The sequence below is a fragment of the Gymnoscopelus braueri genome (genome assembly GCF_963280865.1).
Source record: "Gymnoscopelus braueri genome assembly, chromosome: 13".
Lineage (NCBI taxonomy): Eukaryota > Metazoa > Chordata > Actinopteri > Myctophiformes > Myctophidae > Gymnoscopelus > Gymnoscopelus braueri.
The window spans coordinates 10,099,526-10,123,465 of NC_137615.1; the positions used below are offsets into that span (position 1 = coordinate 10,099,526).

The 23,940-nt window shown below is 46.4% G+C and overlaps 1 protein-coding gene across 1 annotated transcript in view; it reads left to right on the forward strand.

Annotated features, from left to right (window-relative positions):
* Positions 1-1,821: 1,821 nt before the first annotated feature.
* LOC308099389 (uncharacterized protein) overlaps positions 1,822-23,940 on the forward strand; it is a 27,508-nt gene continuing 5,389 nt past the window's right edge. The window contains exons 1-13 of the mRNA XM_080448131.1: positions 1,822-2,063; positions 2,094-2,123; positions 9,983-10,443; positions 10,866-10,948; positions 11,102-11,258; positions 11,455-11,616; positions 11,789-11,914; positions 12,465-12,724; positions 13,673-13,777; positions 18,792-19,330; positions 19,372-19,657; positions 20,161-20,698; positions 21,516-21,539. Of these exons, the coding sequence (XP_080304257.1) occupies positions 1,868-2,063; positions 2,094-2,123; positions 9,983-10,443; positions 10,866-10,948; positions 11,102-11,258; positions 11,455-11,616; positions 11,789-11,914; positions 12,465-12,724; positions 13,673-13,777; positions 18,792-19,330; positions 19,372-19,657; positions 20,161-20,698; positions 21,516-21,539 (2,967 nt within the window). The 5' untranslated portion in view covers positions 1,822-1,867. The remainder of the gene's footprint in view (positions 2,064-2,093; positions 2,124-9,982; positions 10,444-10,865; positions 10,949-11,101; positions 11,259-11,454; positions 11,617-11,788; positions 11,915-12,464; positions 12,725-13,672; positions 13,778-18,791; positions 19,331-19,371; positions 19,658-20,160; positions 20,699-21,515; positions 21,540-23,940) is intronic.

Genomic DNA, 23,940 nt, shown 5'->3' on the forward strand with positions numbered 1-23,940 from the left:
TGCGTCGCATTGCGACGCGTTTTGAGCTTGCAGATCTGCTATCTTTGCTATTTTGGAATTGGAATCCTGAATTCTTTTTGGGTATTTTTGAATTGGAATCCTGAAAAGTAAGCTTTTTATTTCATTTCAAAAGCATTTAGTTATACTCAAGTTAACTTATACTTATGAACTTAAATACAAATACATTGGACATAAAAAAGTCATTAAACTAATAATATAGACGGAAGTAATTAAAGCGGGTCATGATCGCACGTTTGGAATTGTAACAGCTGAATTCAATAATATATCAGTATTCCGATATTAACCTGAGGGCCGCATGTGGCCCCCGGGCCGTCAGTTGCCCATGTATAGTGGATAAGATGTTTGGCCTTAGTTCCCGCACGGGATACTGGGAGGAAGCAGTCGTAGACAGGACATCCTACCCCCATCCTGGTGGGGTAGGGATCCCATTCCCAGCCACATAAAGGCACTGGCTATCTTATTATTTTATTTTTTTTACTTTTTCTGAACTGCCTGCAAGAAGATACAAGGGACATATTTGACAGTGACATGGGTCACAGGTGACTTAAAATACTCAAACTTCATGTGTGCGAGATGGATAATATTCAGTGTTAAGCACAGCCTCTGGCAGTCAGAAAGAATTAAACAGAACACCTTCCAGTAGGTTAGAGCTGGCATGAACATAGATTGTTATGGACTTTAAGCTCTTCCATAGACCCACCGGCTCCTGTGTTTACTTTCTACCTTCTATTTATAATTCCTCTTCCTCTGCCTTATAGCCTTTTTAGGTTCATTCTGTGTTTAGGCCTACTAGTGAAAGCTTATTTACTGTATCTCCTTAGTCAATTTGGCATTTGCGGATGGTGGAATATAGGCCACCATAACAATGACCTTAAAGAACTCACATGATAGTAGGTCCTGTAACCAACAGCAGTTCAATGTTCTGTTCGCACGCTCTCTCCTTCACTATAGTGTGCCCAGGGTGACGTCACTGATTGTTCATATAAGGCATACTGTACACCTCCTATTCTGTTGCTCGTCTTCACCATATCCCTGTACAATGAGAAACCCTACATTGCTGTGCATACCACAGGCGTGCCATCATTAAGCCAGGACTCTGTAAGGTACAGAATAACCCTGCGTGTGTGCGTGCGTGCGTGCGTGCGTGCGTGCGTGCGTGCGTGCGTGCGTGTACGTAAATAGATAATTATGCACATATACTGCACAGTGTGCACACATATATGGATATACTATTACAAGTAGGACCCATGCACACGTCACCGTCTAGCACCTCAAGGTGTGCACTGAATATTATGTACATTATTTCACTAATTCTATTTCTTTATTATCCTTATTTTTCTCTATTCTCCTTGATTATTTCTTGATAATTGTACTGCTACAATGCTGAGCAACCAAAACGAAATAACTCTACTTCTGTACTCGTGTATAAACCGTAACAATAAATTAAATTCAATTAGCATCCTGAGGGCTCTCTGGGGCTGGATGAACAGGTGCGTACATGACAAGACTGTCATGAACAAGCCCTTCTGTTCAGGCAGCTCATCAAGGTACAGTAAGATGGATTGATGTGATAAAATGTGCCACACCTACAACTCCGTTACCTACAGTACATTCTACACATGTCAGCAACGATACATTTTTTCATGATTTGTAAAAGGTTGAGTTTCTCCTCCCACCGTTGGGATAATCTCTCCCTCCCTCCCTGCTTCTCTATTCTCACCCCCACCAGAATGGTATAAATCACGATCTCCGATCTGAGCTCTTCACTCTCTCCTCTCCTGCTGGTGCAGAAAGACCTCCTGCATCATTGTCATTATCATCATCATCAACACCACACACGAGCATCATGGCGAGCTTCAGGATGTCGTCGGGTAGTTCTCGTATGTCCATGTCAGGTGGCGGCGGTGGCGGCGGCGGCATGGGCGCCATGAGGGCCGGCAGTGTGTACGGAGGTGCAGGGGGATATGGCGTTCGCGTCTCCAGCGGCAGCTCCTCCAGGCTGTCCTCTGGCTTCGGTGGCGGAGCGTCCTTCGGCATGGGAGGTGGAGGAGGAGCGTCCTTTGGCATGGGAGGTGGCGGAGGAGCATCCTTTGGCATGGGAGGTGGCGGAGGAGCATCCTTCGGCATGGGAGGTGGCGGCGGCGGCGGCGCGGCCTTCGGCATGGGAGGTGGTGGTGGTGGTGGCGGCGGCGGTCTCGAATTCCAGACCAACGACAAGGCCACCATGCAGAACCTCAACGACCGCCTGGGCTCCTACCTGGACAAGGTCAAGATGCTGGAGTCCGCCAACGCTGACCTGGAGCTGAAGATCAGACAGTTCCTGGAGAACAAGGCAGGCCCCTCCACCATCAACTACTCAGGCTTCTTGGTAACCATCGCTGAACTGCAGATCACGGTAAGAAGACACAGCCACGCCCACATCAGCCAGCGTGTTCCGTTACAGCTAGTCCTCATCACTCAGTAGCATTGTCATTGTCGTGCCAAGGAACAGCTTGCACGTGGCTGTCTTTGTAGTAACAGCATCTAGAACATGCACAACTTTACATGACAATCAATGTCTGAACAATATGTTTCTGTAGTTACTGTATATAGTGGCAGATGTTACTTAAAATTTATAAGAGATGGAACCGTAATAATTATAGTATAAGTGTTGGTGATGTTTTTTTGATAGCTCATCTTAAGTCCAGTTATTGATCCAGACAATGTACTGTGTATAGTCCTGATGCTAATTGTTCTTGATAGTGTTTATGCAAACTTACTGCCGTAACTGATCACTAACATGCCATCTCTTCCATCTCTGCTTGCATTGCTTCTTAGTTTTATGAAGTCACCACCGTCAACGGTGGAATCTACCTCGCAATTGACAACGCCAAGCTGGCTGCCGATGACTTCAGAGTCAAGTGAGTAAATTCATTTTCCTTGAAGTCAAACTTCTCCTCTCCTCCCCTCCGTCTCCTTTTTCCCCCTCTACAATCCTCATGAACTTGCTTATTAAAAAGAAACCTACGATATACTAAACAGTAACCAACAGCCCTCTGTGTTTCCCAGGTATGAGAGCGAGCTGGGCATGCGTCAGTCAGTGGAGGGAGACATCGCTGGTCTGAGGAGGGTTCTAGATGAGCTGACGATGACCAGAGCTGACCTGGAGATGCAGATTGAAGGACTGAGAGAGGAGTTGGTCTTCCTCAAGAAGAACCACGAGGAGGTCAGACTGGCAACTCTTTGCATCACCTACACATGCGCAACAAATACAAGTTGTGTATTTAAATGTCTATGCATGCAGATACGTAAACCGATAAAACTGGGTATACCTGCTGTAGCTAAGCAAGAAGGGGGACCTATTTGAAAGGTTATCTGAGCTACACAACGGTCATCTAAACCCTTGCACCATGTTGTTTTAGGAGCTCCTATCCATACGCGCCCAGATGAGTGGTCAGGTGAATGTGGAGGTAGACGCTGTTCCTCAGCAAGACCTCTCTCTCATCATGGCGGAAATCAGAGAACACTACGAGTCAGTCGCCGCCAAGAGCCGCAAGGACCTGGAGGCCTGGTTCATGCAAAAGGTAGGGTCCATATACACAGTCACACAAAAGTCATTTATGAATCTATGACAATTTATATTCAGCACTGCAAACTGTATTTTGCCTATCTCACCTACTGTACTCCTGAAGAATTAACAAGCTTTAACCACAATTGCGTCCTTGTGTTTTGGTTTTCTGTCCACAGTCAGAGACACTGAACCAGGAAGTTGTCGCCAGCACAGAAGTTGTCCAAACGTCCAGAACAGAGGTCACAGAAGTTAAACGCACAGTGCAAAGCCTAGAGATCGAGCTGCAGTCACAGATGAGCATGGTACTGTAATCCTCAAGTCAGATCACTGTGCACGACTTTCCAGTCTCATTTCACAGAAATATGGCACGTTTACCACAGATCAAGTCAATAAAATAAAAAAACGGAAACACAATATATAATTCATTTGCTAATGATAACACAGGAGGGATATTCAAACCTTTCTTAAAACACCCTGGATAATGTTCCACATGTTCTAGAGTATAGACTCTTCTTCCTCCTGGCTCTCAAGCTGTGGAATAAACTTCCCCTTGCAGTCAGAACTACAGACTCACCCCCTAGCGCTCAAATCACCTTGTATCCCTTCTTGTCACTCGTTCACTCCCCCCCCCCCCCCCCCCCCCCCCGTTCATGCTTACTCTGCTTTACTCTGCTGATGTTGCACTTGTAAGTCGCTCTGGATAATAGCATCTGCTAAATGTCTGCAAATGCAATTGTACATTGCAAATGTTTCTGCAATATTTATTAATCCACAAGAGTTGACTAAATTCAAAGTAGACCTGAACGCATCCTCCTCCGATGCACATTGCACACCAGCGTGGGTCTGACTGATTCCTTGTTGTTGGCCTCCTGCAGAAAGCTTCGATGGAGACCACCCTGGGAGAGACACAAGGCCGCTACTCCATGGCCCTGGGCGGCTTCCAGGGCCAGGTGACCGGCATGGAAGGACAGCTGGTGCAGCTCAGGGCTGACCTGGAGCGCCAGGGAGGCGAATACCAGATGCTGCTAGACATCAAGACCAGGCTGGAGATGGAGATCGGAGAGTACAGGAGACTGCTGGACGGAGAGGCCAGCGCGAGTGCTAGTTTGAGCGCCGGCATGGGCGGCGGCATGAGGTATGAGACACCTGGCCACACCAACCAGTACAACACAATGGAATAGAATAGAACAGCGATTCACAACCTGTGGGCCAGGGCCAGCTATGCAAGTGGGCCCCCCATTAATTGGCAAATCACTAAGATTTTAACGATAACTAACTAAGAAAAGTATTTTGTCTTTAAAAACATTTAACCTTAATGTTAAAAGCTTTTAGAAAGCAGGTATAACACTTTGTTTTAACCACTTGAACCCTCACATCCCTATTCTTGGGGCGTGCATTCAGTGAAAATAGCCAGTTTGAAAGTCTCTCTGTGGGTTTCATGAACATTGAACCTCTGAAAAGTATTAACAAAGGCATGTGACTAAATATTAACTAGATTGGATCCATTGGAACGCATGGTTCTTTTTCTCTATTTCCTGAAAAGTAGCGGTTTTGTACATACACGTATAAAAGTTTCAATCATGATGAAAACCTGAAAGCTTTACTAACTGTTGTCTGTGCTCCCCAGCCTCTCGGCCTCTTCCGCCAGCTTGTCCAGCAGCAGCTCCAGCGTGTCCAGCAGCGCCACCACGGTCACCAAGACAGTCACCATCACGGAGACGGTGGTAGAGGACTGTGAAGATCACTGAGAGAGCAACACCGTCACCTCTGCTGATCTCACACACACACACACACTCAATAAAATAGCTCAGAGGTCAAGCTTAAAATAGTTGCTGTCTGGCGTGTTTTCTTCTTTTAAAACCAGTGACCCATTTCAGTTCACGGACCCCCAGGTTGATGTGCAGTAGGTCATGGACCCCCATTTGATACTAATTTATCTCTGGGACCCCCACTGTAAAATCCTCAGTATTAATTTAACGCTGAGAGTTACAGACCTATGGTGGTCTTTTATATGCTCATACGCTGTGTAGACAGTAGATGGAGAAAGAAGATTTGGTCATTCAGATTTGGCACAGAGAGGCAGGAAATGCATATCTCTGGACGAGAGCATCTGCCAAATGCCCAAATTGTAATTGTTATTGTTGTGGAACAGTGTTAATGTTGCAAACATCATGCAGACAGTAGGAATACCTAAATAGATAACTGCAGTATGCACAGGGGGTTGGGGTTGCAGAAGTGCCCCCTGCATGCTGCACCTTGCCTGTATCTAACATCTGGCTGATGAAGGATTGCCCAAAATGAATGAAAAATATAGGTAGGCAGAATTAATGGGGAATTCCTTTTGTCACTTAGCCTCTGAAAATGAAGAAAAATGACATTCTCAATGCCAGAATGACCTTACCGTGCCATTTTGCCCTGTCTGCTGTAGACCTGGCTGTCTGCCCATATCCATTGAAAGTGTCCTAGCGTGTGCACTGTAAATGCAGATGTTCATCCACACACTGTTATGTGGTTGTGCAAAATGAGAGGCTGAAGATCAGTCAATTTGATTTAATCAGCAGTGGCAGGTAAAGTTAACAATTAATACTGAGGGTTGTAAAAATACTATTCCTTGTTCAAATATTTAATTGCATGGCGACAGTCAAATTTTTGTATTTCAGTGCCAAGCCATCGTCAGTAAATAGTGAGACAAACACCTCGGAAAAAAAGTAGTAAAGTAAACAGGACACTACTACAGTACATCCTTCTTGCCATTGTAATTTATATAAGTTTGTATTTTGGTCAACACAACAGAGTCAGACTACACAGAAAATGTGATATTGTCACAACATGTCATAATAGCTGACCACCAAGTCCTGTTGATCCAGTGTATCAATTGTGGCAGGAAGAGAACATTCTGATGACAGCCTTTATAAAAAATAAAAATAGCCGCAAGTGGCAAATAATGGGTTCCAAGCACGGAAGATAGACTGACAAATAGATGGACAGATAGACAATAGAGGGATAGAGCGATAAACAGATGATAGGCAGGAAGATAGATGGATAGATAGTTTCTGAGACCCAGATACTTGTAGGGCAGAAGAAGCAGAAATATCAACATTTGTGGAGCCACCTAGTGGCAGTGTATCCCATGACTATATGCCTTACAAAATGTCTCTTTTTAAAGTTTAACAGTACACAAAATGTATTTTTTGGAAAATACTTGAGGCAAGACCTAGTCAACGCAATAACTCAACAATTGATTGCCATTCTTTTTACTTTGTGGACCGACATGACATCCGGGCCATGGTAGTCCTAGGCTTGGCACGCTCAACCAACAGAACTTAGACCAAGCCGGGAGCAGATTCTAAACAAACATGCCCTTAAAAGGAATTTCCACACTTACAAAATACATTTAAGAGGGCTAAAGTGCCCTGTGCCATCCATGGGCTGAAGCATACTTTGTTACTTTGTTACAGTAGAAAAGCAAGCTTTGCTAAGGGTGTAGGACCAAAGGCTAGCAAACTGCTGGCCAGTCTGTTTCGCCTGGAATTCTCACTCAAAGGCCTGCTGTGCTATTAGGCCAAACAGCAACCAGAAACCACCTGAGCGTGCAGAGGGCCCTCTGGCATGGCTCTGAAAGTGGGGACAGACACAACTGCAAATGAATCCGTGTAAGAGTTGACATTATCCTGCCAAGCTCCCTGGTCATAAGGGCGTCGACTGCAGAGATTTTCCATTGAGGCTCTGAACGGAAGCATCCCTGCAAGAGGATTACAGGGACTGGGAAGGGGGGGGGGATTTGGTGCAGAAAAGAGTTCCCAACACAGAACATGTGTGCTACTGTACCATAACATTTCACTATGAAGACGACATTGGGGCCTGGGACAGCGAGCATCAAATCTCAAGACCTCATCGTGTGACACAAGTAAGGAGGCAATAGATGGCTCCCTGATTTCCATCTTACCCAGCCTGATAGCTTGCTGGCATTATGCATAGAGGCTAATGCTCTGCCATTGGTGGGGTGGCGAGACAGAGATTTGGGGTCTGGGCTCCTCAATAATATTTATGGTTAGGAGGGCGATACAGAAAAAGTAGTCCACCGAGGGACCCGTATAACGAATGCACTATAGAGTGCCTGCCGTCGGGGCCTCATCCAAGCCTAATCGCACTATATACGGACCACTGGATTAACTGTGACTAGGGCGCTGGGAATTGGTGTCAGAAGCATGGGTGGAATCTTCTTCTTCCCCCTGTCCAGGTGTAGCAGAGAGCCTCTGCCTGAATACCAAAAGCCTAATACCTCCCTCGGGCTAAAGGGGGAATTCCCCTGGTCACAGTGGGCAATAACTTTGATGATGGAGAGGGCCACTATATTTCCACACTCACTGCAGGGGGCCACATTGCATATTGTTGCTGTCGGGCAGAAACCTTTTTTTCGTAAATGAGTACTGTTCTAGTATGTCAGACACAAGTAGCAAAAATTGCTGATCTACAAGCTCAAAATGCGTCGCATTGCGACGCGTTTTGAGCTTGCAGATCTGCTATCTTTGCTATTTTGGAATTGGAATCCTGAATTCTTTTTGGGTATTTTTGAATTGGAATCCTGAATTCTTTTTGGGTATTTTTGAATTGGAATCCTGAAAAGTAAGCTTTTTATTTCATTTCAAAAGCATTTAGTTATACTCAAGTTAACTTATACTTATGAACTTAAATACAAATACATTGGACATAAAAAAGTCATTAAACTAATAATATAGACGGAAGTAATTAAAGCGGGTCATGATCGCACGTTTGGAATTGTAACAGCTGAATTCAATAATATATCAGTATTCCGATATTAACCTGAGGGCCGCATGTGGCCCGCGGGCCGCCAGTTGCCCATGTATAGTGGATAATATGTTTGGCCTTAGTTCCCGCACGGGATACTGGGAGGAAGCAGTCGTAGACAGGACATCCTACCCCCATCCTGGTGGGGTAGGGATCCCATTCCCAGCCACATAAAGGCACTGGCTATCTTATTATTATTATTTTTTTACTTTTTCTGAACTGCCTGCAAGAAGATACAAGGGACATATTTGACAGTGACATGGGTCACAGGTGACTTAAAATACTCAAACTTCATGTGTGCGAGATGGATAATATTCAGTGTTAAGCACTGCCTCTGGCAGTCAGAAAGAATTAAACAGAACACCTTCCAGTAGGTTAGAGCTGGCATGAACATAGATTGTTATGGACTTTAAGCTCTTCCATAGACCCACCGGCTCCTGTGTTTACTTTCTACCTTCTATTTATAATTCCTCTTCCTCTGCCTTATAGCCTTTTTAGGTTCATTCTGTGTTTAGGCCTACTAGTGAAAGCTTATTTACTGTATCTCCTTAGTCAATTTGGCATTTGCGGATGGTGGAATATAGGCCACCATAACAATGACCTTAAAGAACTCACATGATAGTAGGTCCTGTAACCAACAGCAGTTCAATGTTCTGTTCGCACGCTCTCTCCTTCACTATAGTGTGCCCAGGGTGACGTCACTGATTGTTCATATAAGGCATACTGTACACCTCCTATTCTGTTGCTCGTCTTCACCATATCCCTGTACAATGAGAAACCCTACATTGCTGTGCATACCACAGGCGTGCCATCATTAAGCCAGGACTCTGTAAGGTACAGAATAACCCTGCGTGTGTGCGTGCGTGCGTGCGTGCGTGTACGTAAATAGATAATTATGCACATATACTGCACAGTGTGCACACATATATGGATATACTATTACAAGTAGGACCCATGCACACGTCACCGTCTAGCACCTCAAGGTGTGCACTGAATATTATGTACATTATTTCACTAATTCTATTTCTTTATTATCCTTATTTTTCTCTATTCTCCTTGATTATTTCTTGATAATTGTACTGCTACAATGCTGAGCAACCAAAACGAAATAACTCTACTTCTGTACTCGTGTATAAACCGTAACAATAAATTCAATTCAATTAGCATCCTGAGGGCTCTCTGGGGCTGGATGAACAGGTGCGTACATGACAAGACTGTCATGAACAAGCCCTTCTGTTCAGGCAGCTCATCAAGGTACAGTAAGATGGATTGATGTGATAAAATGTGCCCCACCTACAACCCCGTTACCTACAGTACATTCTACACGTGTCAGCAACGATACATTTTTTCATGATTTGTAAAAGGTTGAGTTTCTCCTCCCACCGTTGGGATAATCTCTCCCTCCCTCCCTGCTTCTCTATTCTCACCCCCACCAGAATGGTATAAATCACGATCTCCGATCTGAGCTCTTCACTCTCTCCTCTCCTGCTGGTGCAGAAAGACCTCCTGCATCATTGTCATTATCATCATCATCAACACCACACACGAGCATCATGGCGAGCTTCAGGATGTCGTCGGGTAGTTCTCGTATGTCCATGTCAGGTGGCGGCGGTGGCGGCGGCGGCATGGGCGCCATGAGGGCCGGCAGTGTGTACGGAGGTGCAGGGGGATATGGCGTTCGCATCTCCAGCGGCAGCTCCTCCAGGCTGTCCTCTGGCTTCGGTGGCGGAGCGTCCTTCGGCATGGGAGGTGGCGGAGGAGCGTCCTTTGGCATGGGAGGTGGCGGAGGAGCATCCTTCGGCATGGGAGGTGGCGGCGGCGGCGGCGCGGCCTTCGGCATGGGAGGTGGTGGCGGCGGCGGTCTCGAATTCCAGACCAACGACAAGGCCACCATGCAGAACCTCAACGACCGCCTGGGCTCCTACCTGGACAAGGTCAAGATGCTGGAGTCCGCCAACGCTGACCTGGAGCTGAAGATCAGACAGTTCCTGGAGAACAAGGCAGGCCCCTCCGCCATCAACTACTCAGCCTTCTTGGTAACCATCGCTGAACTGCAGATCACGGTAAGAAGACACAGCCACGCCCACATCAGCCAGCGCGTTCCGTTACAGCTAGTCCTCATCACTCAGTAGCATTGTCATTGTCGTGCCAAGGAACAGCTTGCACGTGGCTGTCTTTGTAGTAACAGCATCTAGAACATGCACAACTTTACATGACAATCAATGTCTGAACAATATGTTTCTGTAGTTACTGTATATAGTGGCAGATGTTACTTAAAATTCATAAGAGATGGAACCGTAATAATTATAGTATAAGTGTTGGTGATGTTTTTTTGATAGCTCATCTTAAGTCCAGTTATTGATCCAGACAATGTACTGTGTATAGTCCTGATGCTAATTGTTCTTGATATTGTTTATGCAAACTTACTGCCGTAACTGATCACTAACATGCCATCTCTTCCATCTCTGCTTGCATTGCTTCTTAGTTTTATGAAGTCACCACCGTCAACGGTGGAATCTACCTCGCAATTGACAACGCCAAGCTGGCTGCCGATGACTTCAGAGTCAAGTGAGTAAATTAATTTTCCTTGAAGTCAAACTTCTCCTCTCCTCTCCTCTCCTCCGTCTCCTTTTTCCCCCTCTACAATCCTCATGAACTTGCTTATTAAAAAGAAACCTACGATATACCAAACAGTAACCAACAGCCCTCTGTGTTTCCCAGGTATGAGAGCGAGCTGGGCATGCGTCAGTCAGTGGAGGGAGACATCGCTGGTCTGAGGAGGGTTCTAGATGAGCTGACGATGACCAGAGCTGACCTGGAGATGCAGATTGAAGGACTGAGAGAGGAGTTGGTCTTCCTCAAGAAGAACCACGAGGAGGTCAGACTGGCAACTCTTTGCATCACCTACACATGCGCAACAAATACAAGTTGTGTATTTAAATGTCTATGCATGCAGATACGTAAACCGATAACACTGGGTATACCTGCTGTAGCTAAGCAAGAAGGGGGACCTATGTGAAAGGTTATCTGAGCTAAACAACGGTCATCTAAACCCTTGCACCATGTTGTTTTAGGAGCTCCTATCCATACGCGCCCAGATGAGTGGTCAGGTGAATGTGGAGGTAGACGCTGTTCCTCAGCAAGACCTCTCTCTCATCATGGAGGAAATCAGAGAACACTACGAGTCAGTCGCCGCCAAGAGCCGCAAGGACCTGGAGGCCTGGTTCATGCAAAAGGTAGGGTCCATATACACAGTCACACAAAAGTCATTGTATCATTTTATGAATCTATGACAATTTATATTCAGCACTGCAAACTGTATTTTGCCTATCTCACCTACTGTACTCCTGAAGAATTAACAAGCTTTAACCACAATTGCCTCCTTGTGTTTTGGTTTTCTGTCCACAGTCAGAGACACTGAACCAGGAAGTTGTCGCCAGCACAGAAGTTGTCCAAACGTCCAGAACAGAGGTCACAGAAGTTAAACGCACAGTGCAAAGCCTAGAGATCGAGCTGCAGTCACAAATGAGCATGGTACTGTAATCCTCAAGTCAGATCACTGTGCACGACTTTCCAGTCTCATTTCACAGAAATATGGCACGTTTACCACAGATCAAGTCAATAAAAAAAAAAACGGAAACACAATATATAATTCATTTGCTAATGATAACACAGGAGGGACATTCAAACCTTTCTTAAAACACCCTGGATAATGTTCCACATGTTCTAGAGTATAGACTCTTCTTCCTCCTGGCTCTCAAGCTGTGGAATAAACTTCCCCTTGCAGTCAGAACTACAGACTCACCCCCTAGCGCTCAAATCACCTTGTATCCCTTCTTGTCACTCCCCCCCCCCCCCCCCCCCGTTCATGCTTACTCTGCTGATGTTGCACTTGTATAATCGCTCTGGATAATAGCATCTGCTAAATGTCTGCAAATGCAATTGTACATTGCAAATGTTTCTGCAATATTTATTAATCCACAAGAGTTGACTAAATTCAAAGTAGACCTGAACACATCCTCCTCCGATGCACATTGCACACCAGCGTGGTTCTGACTGATTCCTTGTTGTTGGCCTCCTGCAGAAAGCTTCGATGGAGACCACCCTGGGAGAGACACAAGGCCGCTACTCCATGGCCCTGGGCGGCTTCCAGGGCCAGGTGACCGGCATGGAAGGACAGCTGGTGCAGCTCAGGGCTGACCTTGAGCGCCAGGGAGGCGAATACCAGATGCTACTAGACATCAAGACCAGGCTGGAGATGGAGATCGGAGAGTACAGGAGACTGCTGGACGGAGAGGCCAGCGCGAGTGCTAGTTTGAGCGCCGGCATGGGCGGCGGCATGAGGTATGAGACACCTGGCCACACCAACCAGTACAACACAATGGAATAGAATAGAACAGCGATTCACAACCTGTGGGCCAGGGCCAGCTATGCAAGTGGGCCCCCCATTAACACATTCCACGCCAGAGTTTAATATCATAATGTACTCACCAGTGCCAGCGATTTATTGTTGTTTTTTAGTTTTTTTCACATCGCCACAGACCTTGCTAAATACCTTAAGATCACGCGTTAAACTGTTTGTAGACACACAGGGTAGCTGTGTGAGTGGCCCAGAGAAGACCGTTTCAATCGGCGACATTCCATTTTGCAGTTGTCGTGGACAGCGATCAGCGAGGAGAAAAACAACAACCGAGATAATGGAGGATTAGGGGAAGATTTAGAGCGACGGCGGGTGGGAACGAAAATCTCCTATTTCCATATCCGGGTGTGCTACAATGAAATGTGTCACTGCGAGGGAGGCCTACAATGAAATGTGAACCTGCGAAAAAAAAAGAAAAAAGACCACTTTGCGTATCTACGCGACTGGCACGCTGCGCAATTACTTAGGTTTGCGTAGATCTACGCGATTGGCACGCAATGTGTTAATTGGCAAATCACTAAGATTTTAATGATAACTAACTAAGAAAAGTATTTTGTCTTTAAAAACATTTAACCTTAATGTTAAAAGCTTTTAGAAAGCAGGTATAACACTTTGTTTTAACCACTTGAACCCTCACATCCCTATTCTTGAAAATAGCCAGTTTGAAAGTCTCTCTGTGGGTTTCATGAACATTGAACCTGAAAAGTTTTAACAAAGGCATGTGACTAAATATTAACTAGATTGGATCCATTGGAACGCATGGTTCTTTTTCTCTATTTCCTGAAAAGTAGCGGTTTTGGACATACACGTATAAAAGTTTCAATCATGATGAAAACGTGAAAGCTTTAATAACTGTTGTCTGTGCTCCCCAGCCTCTCGGCCTCTTCCGCCAGCTTGTCCAGCAGCAGCTCCAGCGTGTCCAGCAGCGCCACCACGGTCACCAAGACAGTCACCATCACGGAGACGGTGGTAGAGGAGTAAGAGGACTGTGAAGATCACTGAGAGAGCAACACCGTCACCTCTGCTGATCTCACACACACACACACTCAATAAAATAGCTCAGAGGTCAAGCTTAAAATAGTTGCTGTCTGGCGTGTTTTCTTCTTTTAAAACCAGTGACCCATTTCAGTTCACGGACCCCCAGGTTGATGTGCAGTAGGTCATGGACCCCCATTTTATACTAATTTATCTCTGGGACCCCCACTGTAAAATCCTCAGTATTAATTTAACGCTGAGAGTTACAGACCTATGGTGGTCTTTTATATGCTCATACGCTGTGTAGACAGTAGATGGAGAAAGAAGATTTGGTCATTCAGATTTGGCACAGAGAGGCAGGAAATGCATATCTCTGGACGAGAGCATCTGCCAAATGCCCAAATTGTAATTGTTATTGTTGTGGAACAGTGTTAATGTTGCAAACATCATGCAGACAGTAGGAATACCTAAATAGATAACTGCAGTATGCACAGGGGGTTGGGGTTGCAGAAGTGCCCCCTGCATGCTGCACCTTGCCTGTATCTAACATCTAGCTGATGAAGGATTGCCCAAAATGAGCCAAAAATATAGGTAGGCAGAATTAATGGGGAATTCCTTTTGTCACTTAGCCTCTGAAAATGAAGAAAAATGATATTCTCAATGCCAGAATGACCTTACCGTGCCATTTTGCCCTGTCTGCTGTAGACCTGGCTGTCTGCCCATATCCATTGAAAGTGTCCTAGCGTGTGCACTGTAAATGCAGATGTTCATCCACACACTGTTATGTGGTTGTGCAAAATGAGAGGCTGAAGATCAGTCAATTTGATTTAATCAGCAGTGGCAGGTAAAGTTAACAATTAATACTGAGGGTTGTAAAAATACTATTCCTTGTTCAAATATTTAATTGCATGGCGACAGTCACATTTTTGTATTTCAGTGCCAAGCCATCGTCAGTAAATAGTGAGACAAACACCTCGGAAAAAAAGTAGTAAAGTAAACAGGACACTACTACAGTACATCCTTCTTGCCATTGTAATTTATATAAGTTTGTTTCTTAATTTTGGTCAACACAACAGAGTCAGACTACACAGAAAATGTGATATTGTCACAACATGTCATAATAGCTGACCACCAAGTCCTGTTGATCCAGTGTATCAATTGTGGCAGGAAGAGAACATTCTGATGACAGCCTTTATAAAAAATAAAAATAGCCGCAAGTGGCAAATAATGGGTTCCAAGCACGGAAGATAGACTGACAAATAGATGGACAGATAGACAATAGAGGGATAGAGCGATAAACAGATGATAGGCAGGAAGATAGATGGATAGATAGTTTCTGAGACCCAGATACTTGTAGGGCAGAAGAAGCAGAAATATCAACATTTGTGGAGCCACCTAGTGGCAGTGTATCCCATGACTATATGCCTTACAAAATGTCTCTTTTTAAAGTTTAACAGTACACAAAATGTATTTTTTGGAAAATACTTGAGGCAAGACCTAGTCAACGCAATAACTCAACAATTGATTGCCATTCTTTTTACTTTGTGGACCGACATGACATCCGGGCCATGGTAGTCCTAGGCTTGGCACGCTCAACCAACAGAACTTAGACCAAGCCGGGAGCAGATTCTAAACAAACATGCCCTTAAAAGGAATTTCCACACTTACAAAATACATTTAAGAGGGCTAAAGTGCCCTGTGCCATCCATGGGCTGAAGCATACTTTGTTACATCACCAGTAGAAAAGCAAGCTTTGCTAAGGGTGTAGGACCAAAGGCTAGCAAACTGCTGGCCAGTCTGTTTCGCCTGGAATTCTCACTCAAAGGCCTGCTGTGCTATTAGGCCAAACAGCAACCAGAAACCACCTGAGCGTGCAGAGGGCCCTCTGCATGGCTCTGAAAGTGGGGACAGACACAACTGCAAATGAATCCGTGTAAGAGTTGACATTATCCTGCCAAGCTCCCTGGTCATAAGGGCGTCGACTGCAGAGATTTTCCATTGAGGCTCTGAACGGAAGCATCCCTGCAAGAGGATTACAGGGACTGGGAAGGGGGGGGTGGGGGGGGGATTTGGTGGAGAAAAGAGTTCCCAACACAGAACATGTGTGCTACTGTACCATAACATTTCACTATGAAGACGACATTGGGGCCTGGGACAGCGAGCATCAAATCTCAAGACCTCATTGTGTGACACAAGTAAGGAGGCAATAGATGGCTCCCTGATTTCCATCTTGATACCCAGCCTGATAGCTTGCTGGCATTTAGCATAGAGGCTAATGCTCTGCCATTGGTGGGGTGGCGAGACAGAGATTTGGGGTTTGGGCTCCTCAATAATATTTATGGTTAGGATGGCGATACAGAAAAAGTAGTCCACCGAGGGACCCGTATAACGAATGCACTATAGAGTGCCTGCCGTTGGGGCCTCATCCAAGCCTAATCGCACTATATACGGACCACTGGATTAACTGTGACTAGGGCAGCCCTGGGCCCACTTCAAGACCGCTGGGAATTAGTGTCAGAAGCATCGGTGGAATCTTCTTCTTCCTCCTGTCCAGGTGTAGCAGAGAGCCTCTGCCTGAATACCAAAAGCCTAATATCTCCCTCGGGCAAGGGGGAATTCCCCTTTAGGCTAGTCAGGGTGGGCAATAACTTTGATGATGGAGAGGGCCACTATATTTCTACACTCACTCCAGGGGGCCACATTGCATATTGTTGCTGTCGGGCAGAAACCCTCTTATCTCCATATTTTAACTTCTTTTCGTAAATGAATGCTGTTCTAGTATGTCACACACAAGTAGCAAAAATAGCTGATCTACAAGCTCAAATGCGTCGCACCGCGACGCGTTTTGAGCTTGTAGATCTGCTATTTTTGCTATTTTGGAATTGGAATCCTGAATTATTTTTGGGTATTTTTTAAATGGAATCCTGAAAGGTAACCTTTTCATTTGATTTCAAATGCATTTAGTTATATTCAAGTTAACTTATACTTATGAACTTAAATACAAATACATTGGACATAAAAAAAAGTCATTAAACTAATAATATAGACGGAAGTAATTAAAGCGGGTCGTGATCGCACGTTTGGAATTGTAACAGCTGAATTCAATAATATATCAGTATTTAACCTGCAGGCCGCATTAAGTGAAGGTGAGGGCCGCATGTGGCCCTCGGGCCGCCAGTTGCCCATGTATAGTGGTATATAATAGTGAATAAGTTTGGCCTTCCCGCACGGGATACTGGGGTTCAAATCCCAGGCATTACTCAGGCACATCTTCATAGAACTGGCTAGAGGAAGCAGTCATAGACAGGACATCCTACCCCCATCCTGGTGGGGTAGGGATCCCATTCCCAGCCACATAAAGGCACTGGCTATCTTATTTTCTTTTTTCTTTTTACTTTTTCTGAACTGCCTGCAAGAAGATACAAGGGACATATTTGACAGTGACATGGGTCACAGGTGACTTAAAATACTCAAACTTCATGTGTGCGAGATGGATAATATCCAGTGTTAAGCACTGCCTCTGGCAGTCAGAAAGAATTAAACAGAACACCTTCCTGTAGGTTAGAGCTGGCATGAACATAGACTGTTATGGACTTTAAGCTCTTCCATAGACCCACCGGCTCCTGTGTTTACCTTCTACCTTCTATTTATAATTCCTCTTCCTCTGCCTTATAGCCTTTTTAGGTTCATTCTGTGTTTAGTTCTACTAATGAAAGCTTATTTACTGTATCTCCTTAGTCAATTTGGCATTTGCTGATGGTGGAATATAGGCCACCATAACAATGACCTTAAAGAACTCACAAGAGAGTAGGTCCTGCAATCTCAGCAACAGCAGTTCAATGTTCTCCTTCACTATAGTGTGCCCTGGGTGACGTCACTGATTGTTCATATAAGGCATACTGTACACCTCCTATTCTGTTGCTCATCTTCACCATATCCCTGTACAATGAGAAACCCTACATTCATTGCTGTGCATACCACAGGCGTGCCGTCATCAAGCCAGGACTCTGTAGGGTACAGAATAACCCTGCTTTGCCGGAAGAGATAATCATGTTTCAGAAGCACCACCTATAGGGAAGAGGTTCTCAAACTTTTTTGGCTTCTTCAGTACCCCCGTTCTCTGATTTCTGAATCCAAGTAGGCCTACCCACTTTACTTGACTAGACATTTTGCTTTGAAAACTGCATGCAGAACACCATAGCTAGCATGAATGAATGATAACTCACTTTTTTTTAAATCAATTATTTATTTATTTTTTGAGGTAAACTAACTCACCTTTTGAAGAATATACCATTACAATTAAGAAATGGGGTGAAAGAGTTACAATTAGAGCCTCCTGAGAAGATCTATTGTATACGGTGGCCATAATTGTCACGGTCCGCTCCTCAGCCCTTGGACTTTGTCTGTGTTTATTACTTTTGGACTTTTACTTTGTATTCCTGTTCTGTTTTGGCCTTTTAGTTCTGTGTAGTTTGTTGCCTTGGTGTTCTGTGTTTTATTGTGTAGTATTGGTCCTAGTGTTTCCTGTCTGCTTAGTCATCTGTACCTGTCTTGTCTAACCAGTCCTGTGATTCCTAGTGTTTCCACCTGTGTCCCCTTAGTCCCCTAGCCTATCCCATTGTTGATTGTCTGTTGTGTTCACCTGTGTCTAGTTAGTCCTTGTCTATATGTATGCCTCTGTGTGTTTGGTCCCTTGTCAGTTCGTCGTCGTATTTGATGTGGTTAGTTCTGTCCCAGTGTGTTTTCCAAGTCTTTGTTAATTATAGTATTTACTAAGTCCTAGTATAAGTCCATGATTCCTGTTGTTTTCCCACTGTGGAGTTTTGGTTAATAAAACCTCCTAAATATTCATTGCTCAGCCTGTATCTGTCATTCTGCATTTGAGTCCTACACCTCCAGAACCTCATCGTGACAGTACGAACTGACCATTATGGACTCAGCAGAACGAAGGCTTTTTCAGCAGAAGGTACAGGAGTTCGACTCTGCTGTGAATAGCCTCATCTCTTCACTTCCCAGCCAGCATGCTGAGCTGCTGGGGAGGATTTCAATCCAGCAGCAATGGTTCGGTGAGAGGCCATGGGTGAGCCACTTTGTTCCTCACCTCGATGTGGTCCGGAAGAGGCTGAATGGCTTTCAGCTGTCCAGTTCTGGTCCCACTGCTTCCCAGCCTGCTAATGACCAGCCCAGGCCCCAGTCAGTTAGACTCGGGTTTGTGGGCCTCCAGCCTGCGTCTGCATCTGCCTGCCCTGACCAGCTGAAGCCCCCGATGGTGAGCCTGATGGCCTACTTTTGTAGCAGGATAAAGATCCCGGTCTATGCTCCTGAGCCAGCCCAAGATCCATACCTGGGCACCCGCTTGGCTCGGGGAGGACCGCGTAGTGCCACCAGACGGGGAAACCTCTCCTTGGGTCACCACCAGGTCACCATACCCATCCGGTCCAGGGCTACAACCAACTCCAGTCCGCCGCCTGCTCCACGGTCCCCGCCGCTGCCCAGCACGCCGCCGCCCAGCACGCCGCCGCCCAGCTCGCCGCCACCCAGCTCGCCGCCGCCCTGCTCGCCGCCGCCCTGCTCGCCGCCGCCCTGCTCGCCGCAGCCAAGCACGCCGCAGCCCTGCTCGCCGCTGCCCTGCTCGCCGCAGCCCAGCACGCCGCAGCCCAGCACGCCGCAGCCCTGCTCGCCACAGCCCTGCTCGCCGCTGCCCTGCTCGCCGCTGTCCTGCTTGCCGCCCCTGAGCTCGCCGCCGCTGAGCTCGCCGCCGCCCTGCTCGCCGCCGCCCAGCTCGCCGCCCGGCCCTCCACCGCCCGGCCCTCCGCCGCCCGGCCCCCTGCCGCCTGGCCCTCCGCCGCCCGGCCCCCTGCCGCCTGGCTCTCCGCCGCCCGGCACCCTGCTGCCCGGCTCTCCGCCGCCCGGCACCCTGCTGCCCGGCTCTCCGCCGCCCGGCACCCTGCTGCCCGGCGCTCCGCCCCCCGGCACCCTGCTGCCCGGCCCTCCGCCGCCCGGCCCCCCGCCGGGCGGCACCCTGCTGCCCAGCACCCTGCTGCCCGGCCGTCCGCCGCCCGGCACCCTGCTGGCCGGCACCCTGCTGCCCGGCCCTCCGCCGCCCGGCAACCTGCTGCCCGGCACCCTGCTGCCCGGCACCCTGCTGCCCGGCACCCTGCTGCCCGGCCGTCCGCCGCCCGGCACCCTGCTGCCTGGCACCCTGCTGGCCGGCACCCTGATGCCCGGCACCCTGCTGGCCGGCACCCTGCTGCCCGGCACCCTGCTACCCGGCCCTCCGCCGCCCGGCACCCTGCTGCCCGGCACCCTGCTGCCCGGCACCCTGCTGCCTGGCACCCCGCTGATCGGAAATTCGCTGCTCAGCACCCTGCTGACCGTCATCCAGGTCCCCTCGCTGTTTTGCGACCCCGGGACACCAGATGACCTGCCTTCTCCTGTGGTTCTACCCCCTGTGTGGCCCAGCCAGTGTTGTCCTCCAGAGGGGTTCCACCTGCACGGCTGTCCTCCAGACCCTCCTAAGCGGCCGTGCCGACTTCACCGTTTGCCTGGGTGGCTCCGCCCATCTGGTCGCCCTCCAGACCCTCCTAAGCGGCCGTGCCGACTTCACCGTTTGCCTGGGTGGCTCCGCCCATCCGGTCGTCCTCCAGACCCTCCTCCCAAGCAGTGGTACCGACCTCACCGATCTGCTGTGTGGCTGGTCTTGTCTGGTCGTCATGCTGCTGGTTCTCCTGGGTGGTTCCAACTGCCTGGACGTCCTCCAGACCTGCCCCACCCTTTGGTTCGACCGGGTGCCACCTGCACTGTCCCAGTCCAGCCACCAGGCCATCCGCCTGCGGTCCTTGTCCCCAGACCCCTTTTCTCTGGTCTTTTGCCCCAGTCTCCCTCCTCCAGACGCCCCCCACCCACCCCGCTCAGCGTTCCAGGTCTAAGTGGTGGGACGTCTGGAATCCGTCCCTTGAGGGGGAGGTACTGTCACGGTCCGCTCCTCAGCCCTTGGACTTTGTCTGTGTTTATTACTTTTGGACTTTTACTTTGTATTCCTGTTCTGTTTTGGTCTTTTAGTTCTGTGTAGTTTGTTGCCTTGGTGTTCTGTGTTTTATTGTGTAGTATTGGTCCTAGTGTTTCCTGTCTGCTTAGTCATCTGTACCTGTCTTGTCTAACCAGTCCTGTGATTCCTAGTGTTTCCACCTGTGTCCCCTTAGTCCCCTAGCCTATCTCATTGTTGATTGTCTGTTGTGTTCACCTGTGTCTAGTTAGTCCTTGTCTATATGTATGCCTCTGTGTGTTTGGTCCCTTGTCAGTTCGTCGTCGTATTTGATGTGGTTAGTTCTGTCCCAGTGTGTTTTCCAAGTCTTTGTTAATTATAGTATTTACTAAGTCCTAGTATAAGTCCATGATTCCTGTTGTTTTCCCACTGTGGAGTTTTGGTTAATAAAACCTCCTAAATATTCATTGCTCAGCCTGTATCTGTCATTCTGCATTTGAGTCCTACACCTCCAGAACCTCATCGTGACAATAATATTTCACTTTAGTTCAGTAATGATGTCAAAATCTTTCAAAATAAAACAGCATAACAGCAAATAAGTATTACTTTCTATTCCACAGTAGTTGATTAGAAAGTGTTTAATTGAATTGTGTTCAGATCAACAGATTCACACAAAGTTTGTCAATCTTTTATCATTCAAAGTAGCTGTAGAATAAATGTTTCCATTTTACACATTCTCTCGTGTAACCCTGTAGTACCTCATCAGCATACCCCTAAGGGTACACATAATCCCTTTTGAGAAACACTGGCCTTTGGAGTGAACATGGCAGAAAAGACTTCCAGTGCCTTGGTTGACCTTGACCCTGGCTTAAAAACAAAACAAAAGTCTCAAAAGCAGTCCACTTCTGAGAATTGATGCAAAAATGTGTCAAACAATGCTTAAGTGCAAATAAATAAACAAGTGAATTAAAAATGTCAGCCCAAATGTGATTTGTTTTGATTTTCAGATTGATACACTGTATCAGATTGGTTTGATCAGGTCGGATCCGCAAAAAAACCTTTTTTTTGTGGATCAGATTTGAACCACATTCCTAGGTGGTTTGAAATGCAATATAAATCAGATTTCTAAAGATGTGTCTCGGTCTGGCACTGAAGCCTGATTTCTACTTTGTCGTTGCTCGCCAGGAATCATCGCAATGTGGCGCGTGGTGAGCTTGTAGATCAGCAATTTTCCGCAAGTGACACTGTTGTACGACAGAATCAACTCATGCCTACAGTATGAATTGTGACTACAGCAATCAAAGCAAATGGGTACACATACATAAATGCAATCTGATTACTTGCAGTGTGGACTGTGGACACCCAGTTCTACATCAAGATACACAGATACAATAGAGCTTTTTCCACAGCAGCCACATGACATGATATGGAAAACAGGTGTTACCAAGTGAGCCAACATGCAAAGTAGCAGCGCGCCAGCGCCTTGACTGTTTGACCTGAATGGAATCCAACCTTAATTCATATCATTAGAGAGAGAGAGAGAGAGAGAGAGAGAGAGAGAGTGGCAGATCACAGTGGCAGACTACTGATCCAAAACTGAGAAAGACAGTGTATATGCACAGATTCAGTGACCACCACCTGGCAGTAGAAACAGACAGACAGAGACAGAACTGGCTGCCTAGAGAAGACAGACTCTGTCCACTCTGCTATCAAGGGGAGTTGGAGACAGAGCTATTCACTTCCTGTTACAATGTATGTGACAGATATAAATAAATTAGAGCATCATTCTTCCCTAAAAGTAAGGAAAAATATAAATAATTTGAATCCACCATTAATAAGTAATCACTTCAATATGGTCTAGGAGAACAGTCTAAATGCACCTTTTTGGCTGCACAATATGTGTGGAGTTGTCATCAACTGAGGGACAGCCAGTGGATAGAAGAGCCAAGCATGAAGTCACTAACTGCTGCATATCACGGTTATCATTGTCTCATTGTTTGTTATTCACTTGTTTTCATTATCATTATTTTGCTTGTTATTCATTTGTTGTCTCTGTATATGTATGTTGTGACTTGTTTTATATATGCTTTGGCAATGTAAAACATATCTTATCATGCCAATAAAGCATTTTGAAATTGAAAATATTAAATTGAGAGAGAGAGAGAGAGAGAGAGAGAGAGAGAGAGAGAGAGAGAGAGAGAGAGAGAGAGAGAGAGAGAGAGAGAGGAGAGAGAAAGAGAAAGAGAGAGAGAGAGAGAGAGAGAGAGAGAGAGAGAGAGAGAGAGAGAGAGAGAGAGAGAGAGAGAGAGCATACTTCTTGCTGTGCCTCGTAAACCTGTTCAGGTCATGAATAGGGCAGGATGTCAGGATATATTGTCTGGAGTGGTCAGCTTGGAGTCGGCTCTAGTTAATGTTCTACTACTGGGAGATTTGGTTCTTATTACATTAACCATTAAGAACACTGGGTAACCATGGTAACCATGATAACAATGACTTTAACTGGAATGCGACAGAGTGAAGAACTCAGTGACTAACCTTGAATCAGTGCAGTCTACATGCAGTGGTTCTGGCCGGCATTATAACAGGTTTTCATGGTGCGGTGGAATTGGAACTTCCCTTTGGAATGCACAGAAGTTCTCTGTTGTGTGGCTATGTTGTTGGTGTTGTCTGTATTAAAGCCATAATGCACTCGAGGCCGTGATATATTGTACCCATAGCATCATATTATCGCGATATGCTTTTGTTATTTCTAAAATATACAGTACTAACCAGTAGCATTGTTTGGCCAGTACTGTGCCAATATAGGCTCAATAGGCTGGTCTTCAGGAAATACATACATCTATTGTCAGATTGACTGCCCAACCCAAATGTACGTGCAGCTTTTATGTTCTGCTGTGGGAAGAATACTGTACATGTTCATGTCAAGTCAAGTACAATTCATTTATAATGATGCAGATTTTAAAACAACTCTCATTGACCAAAGTGCTGTAGGCTACAGACCAGTAGGTACTAAAACAGCTCATGGTCTGTTAGAGGAGCTGTAGGCAAAATCACATCACAAAGGCACAAATAAACAATAAAGACAAACAATATGAAAAAGATCAGCCACATCAGGGGATTCAACAGCTAGTGAATGAAAGAGAGTCTTGAGCCTGGATTTAAAGGATTCAATGGAAGGGT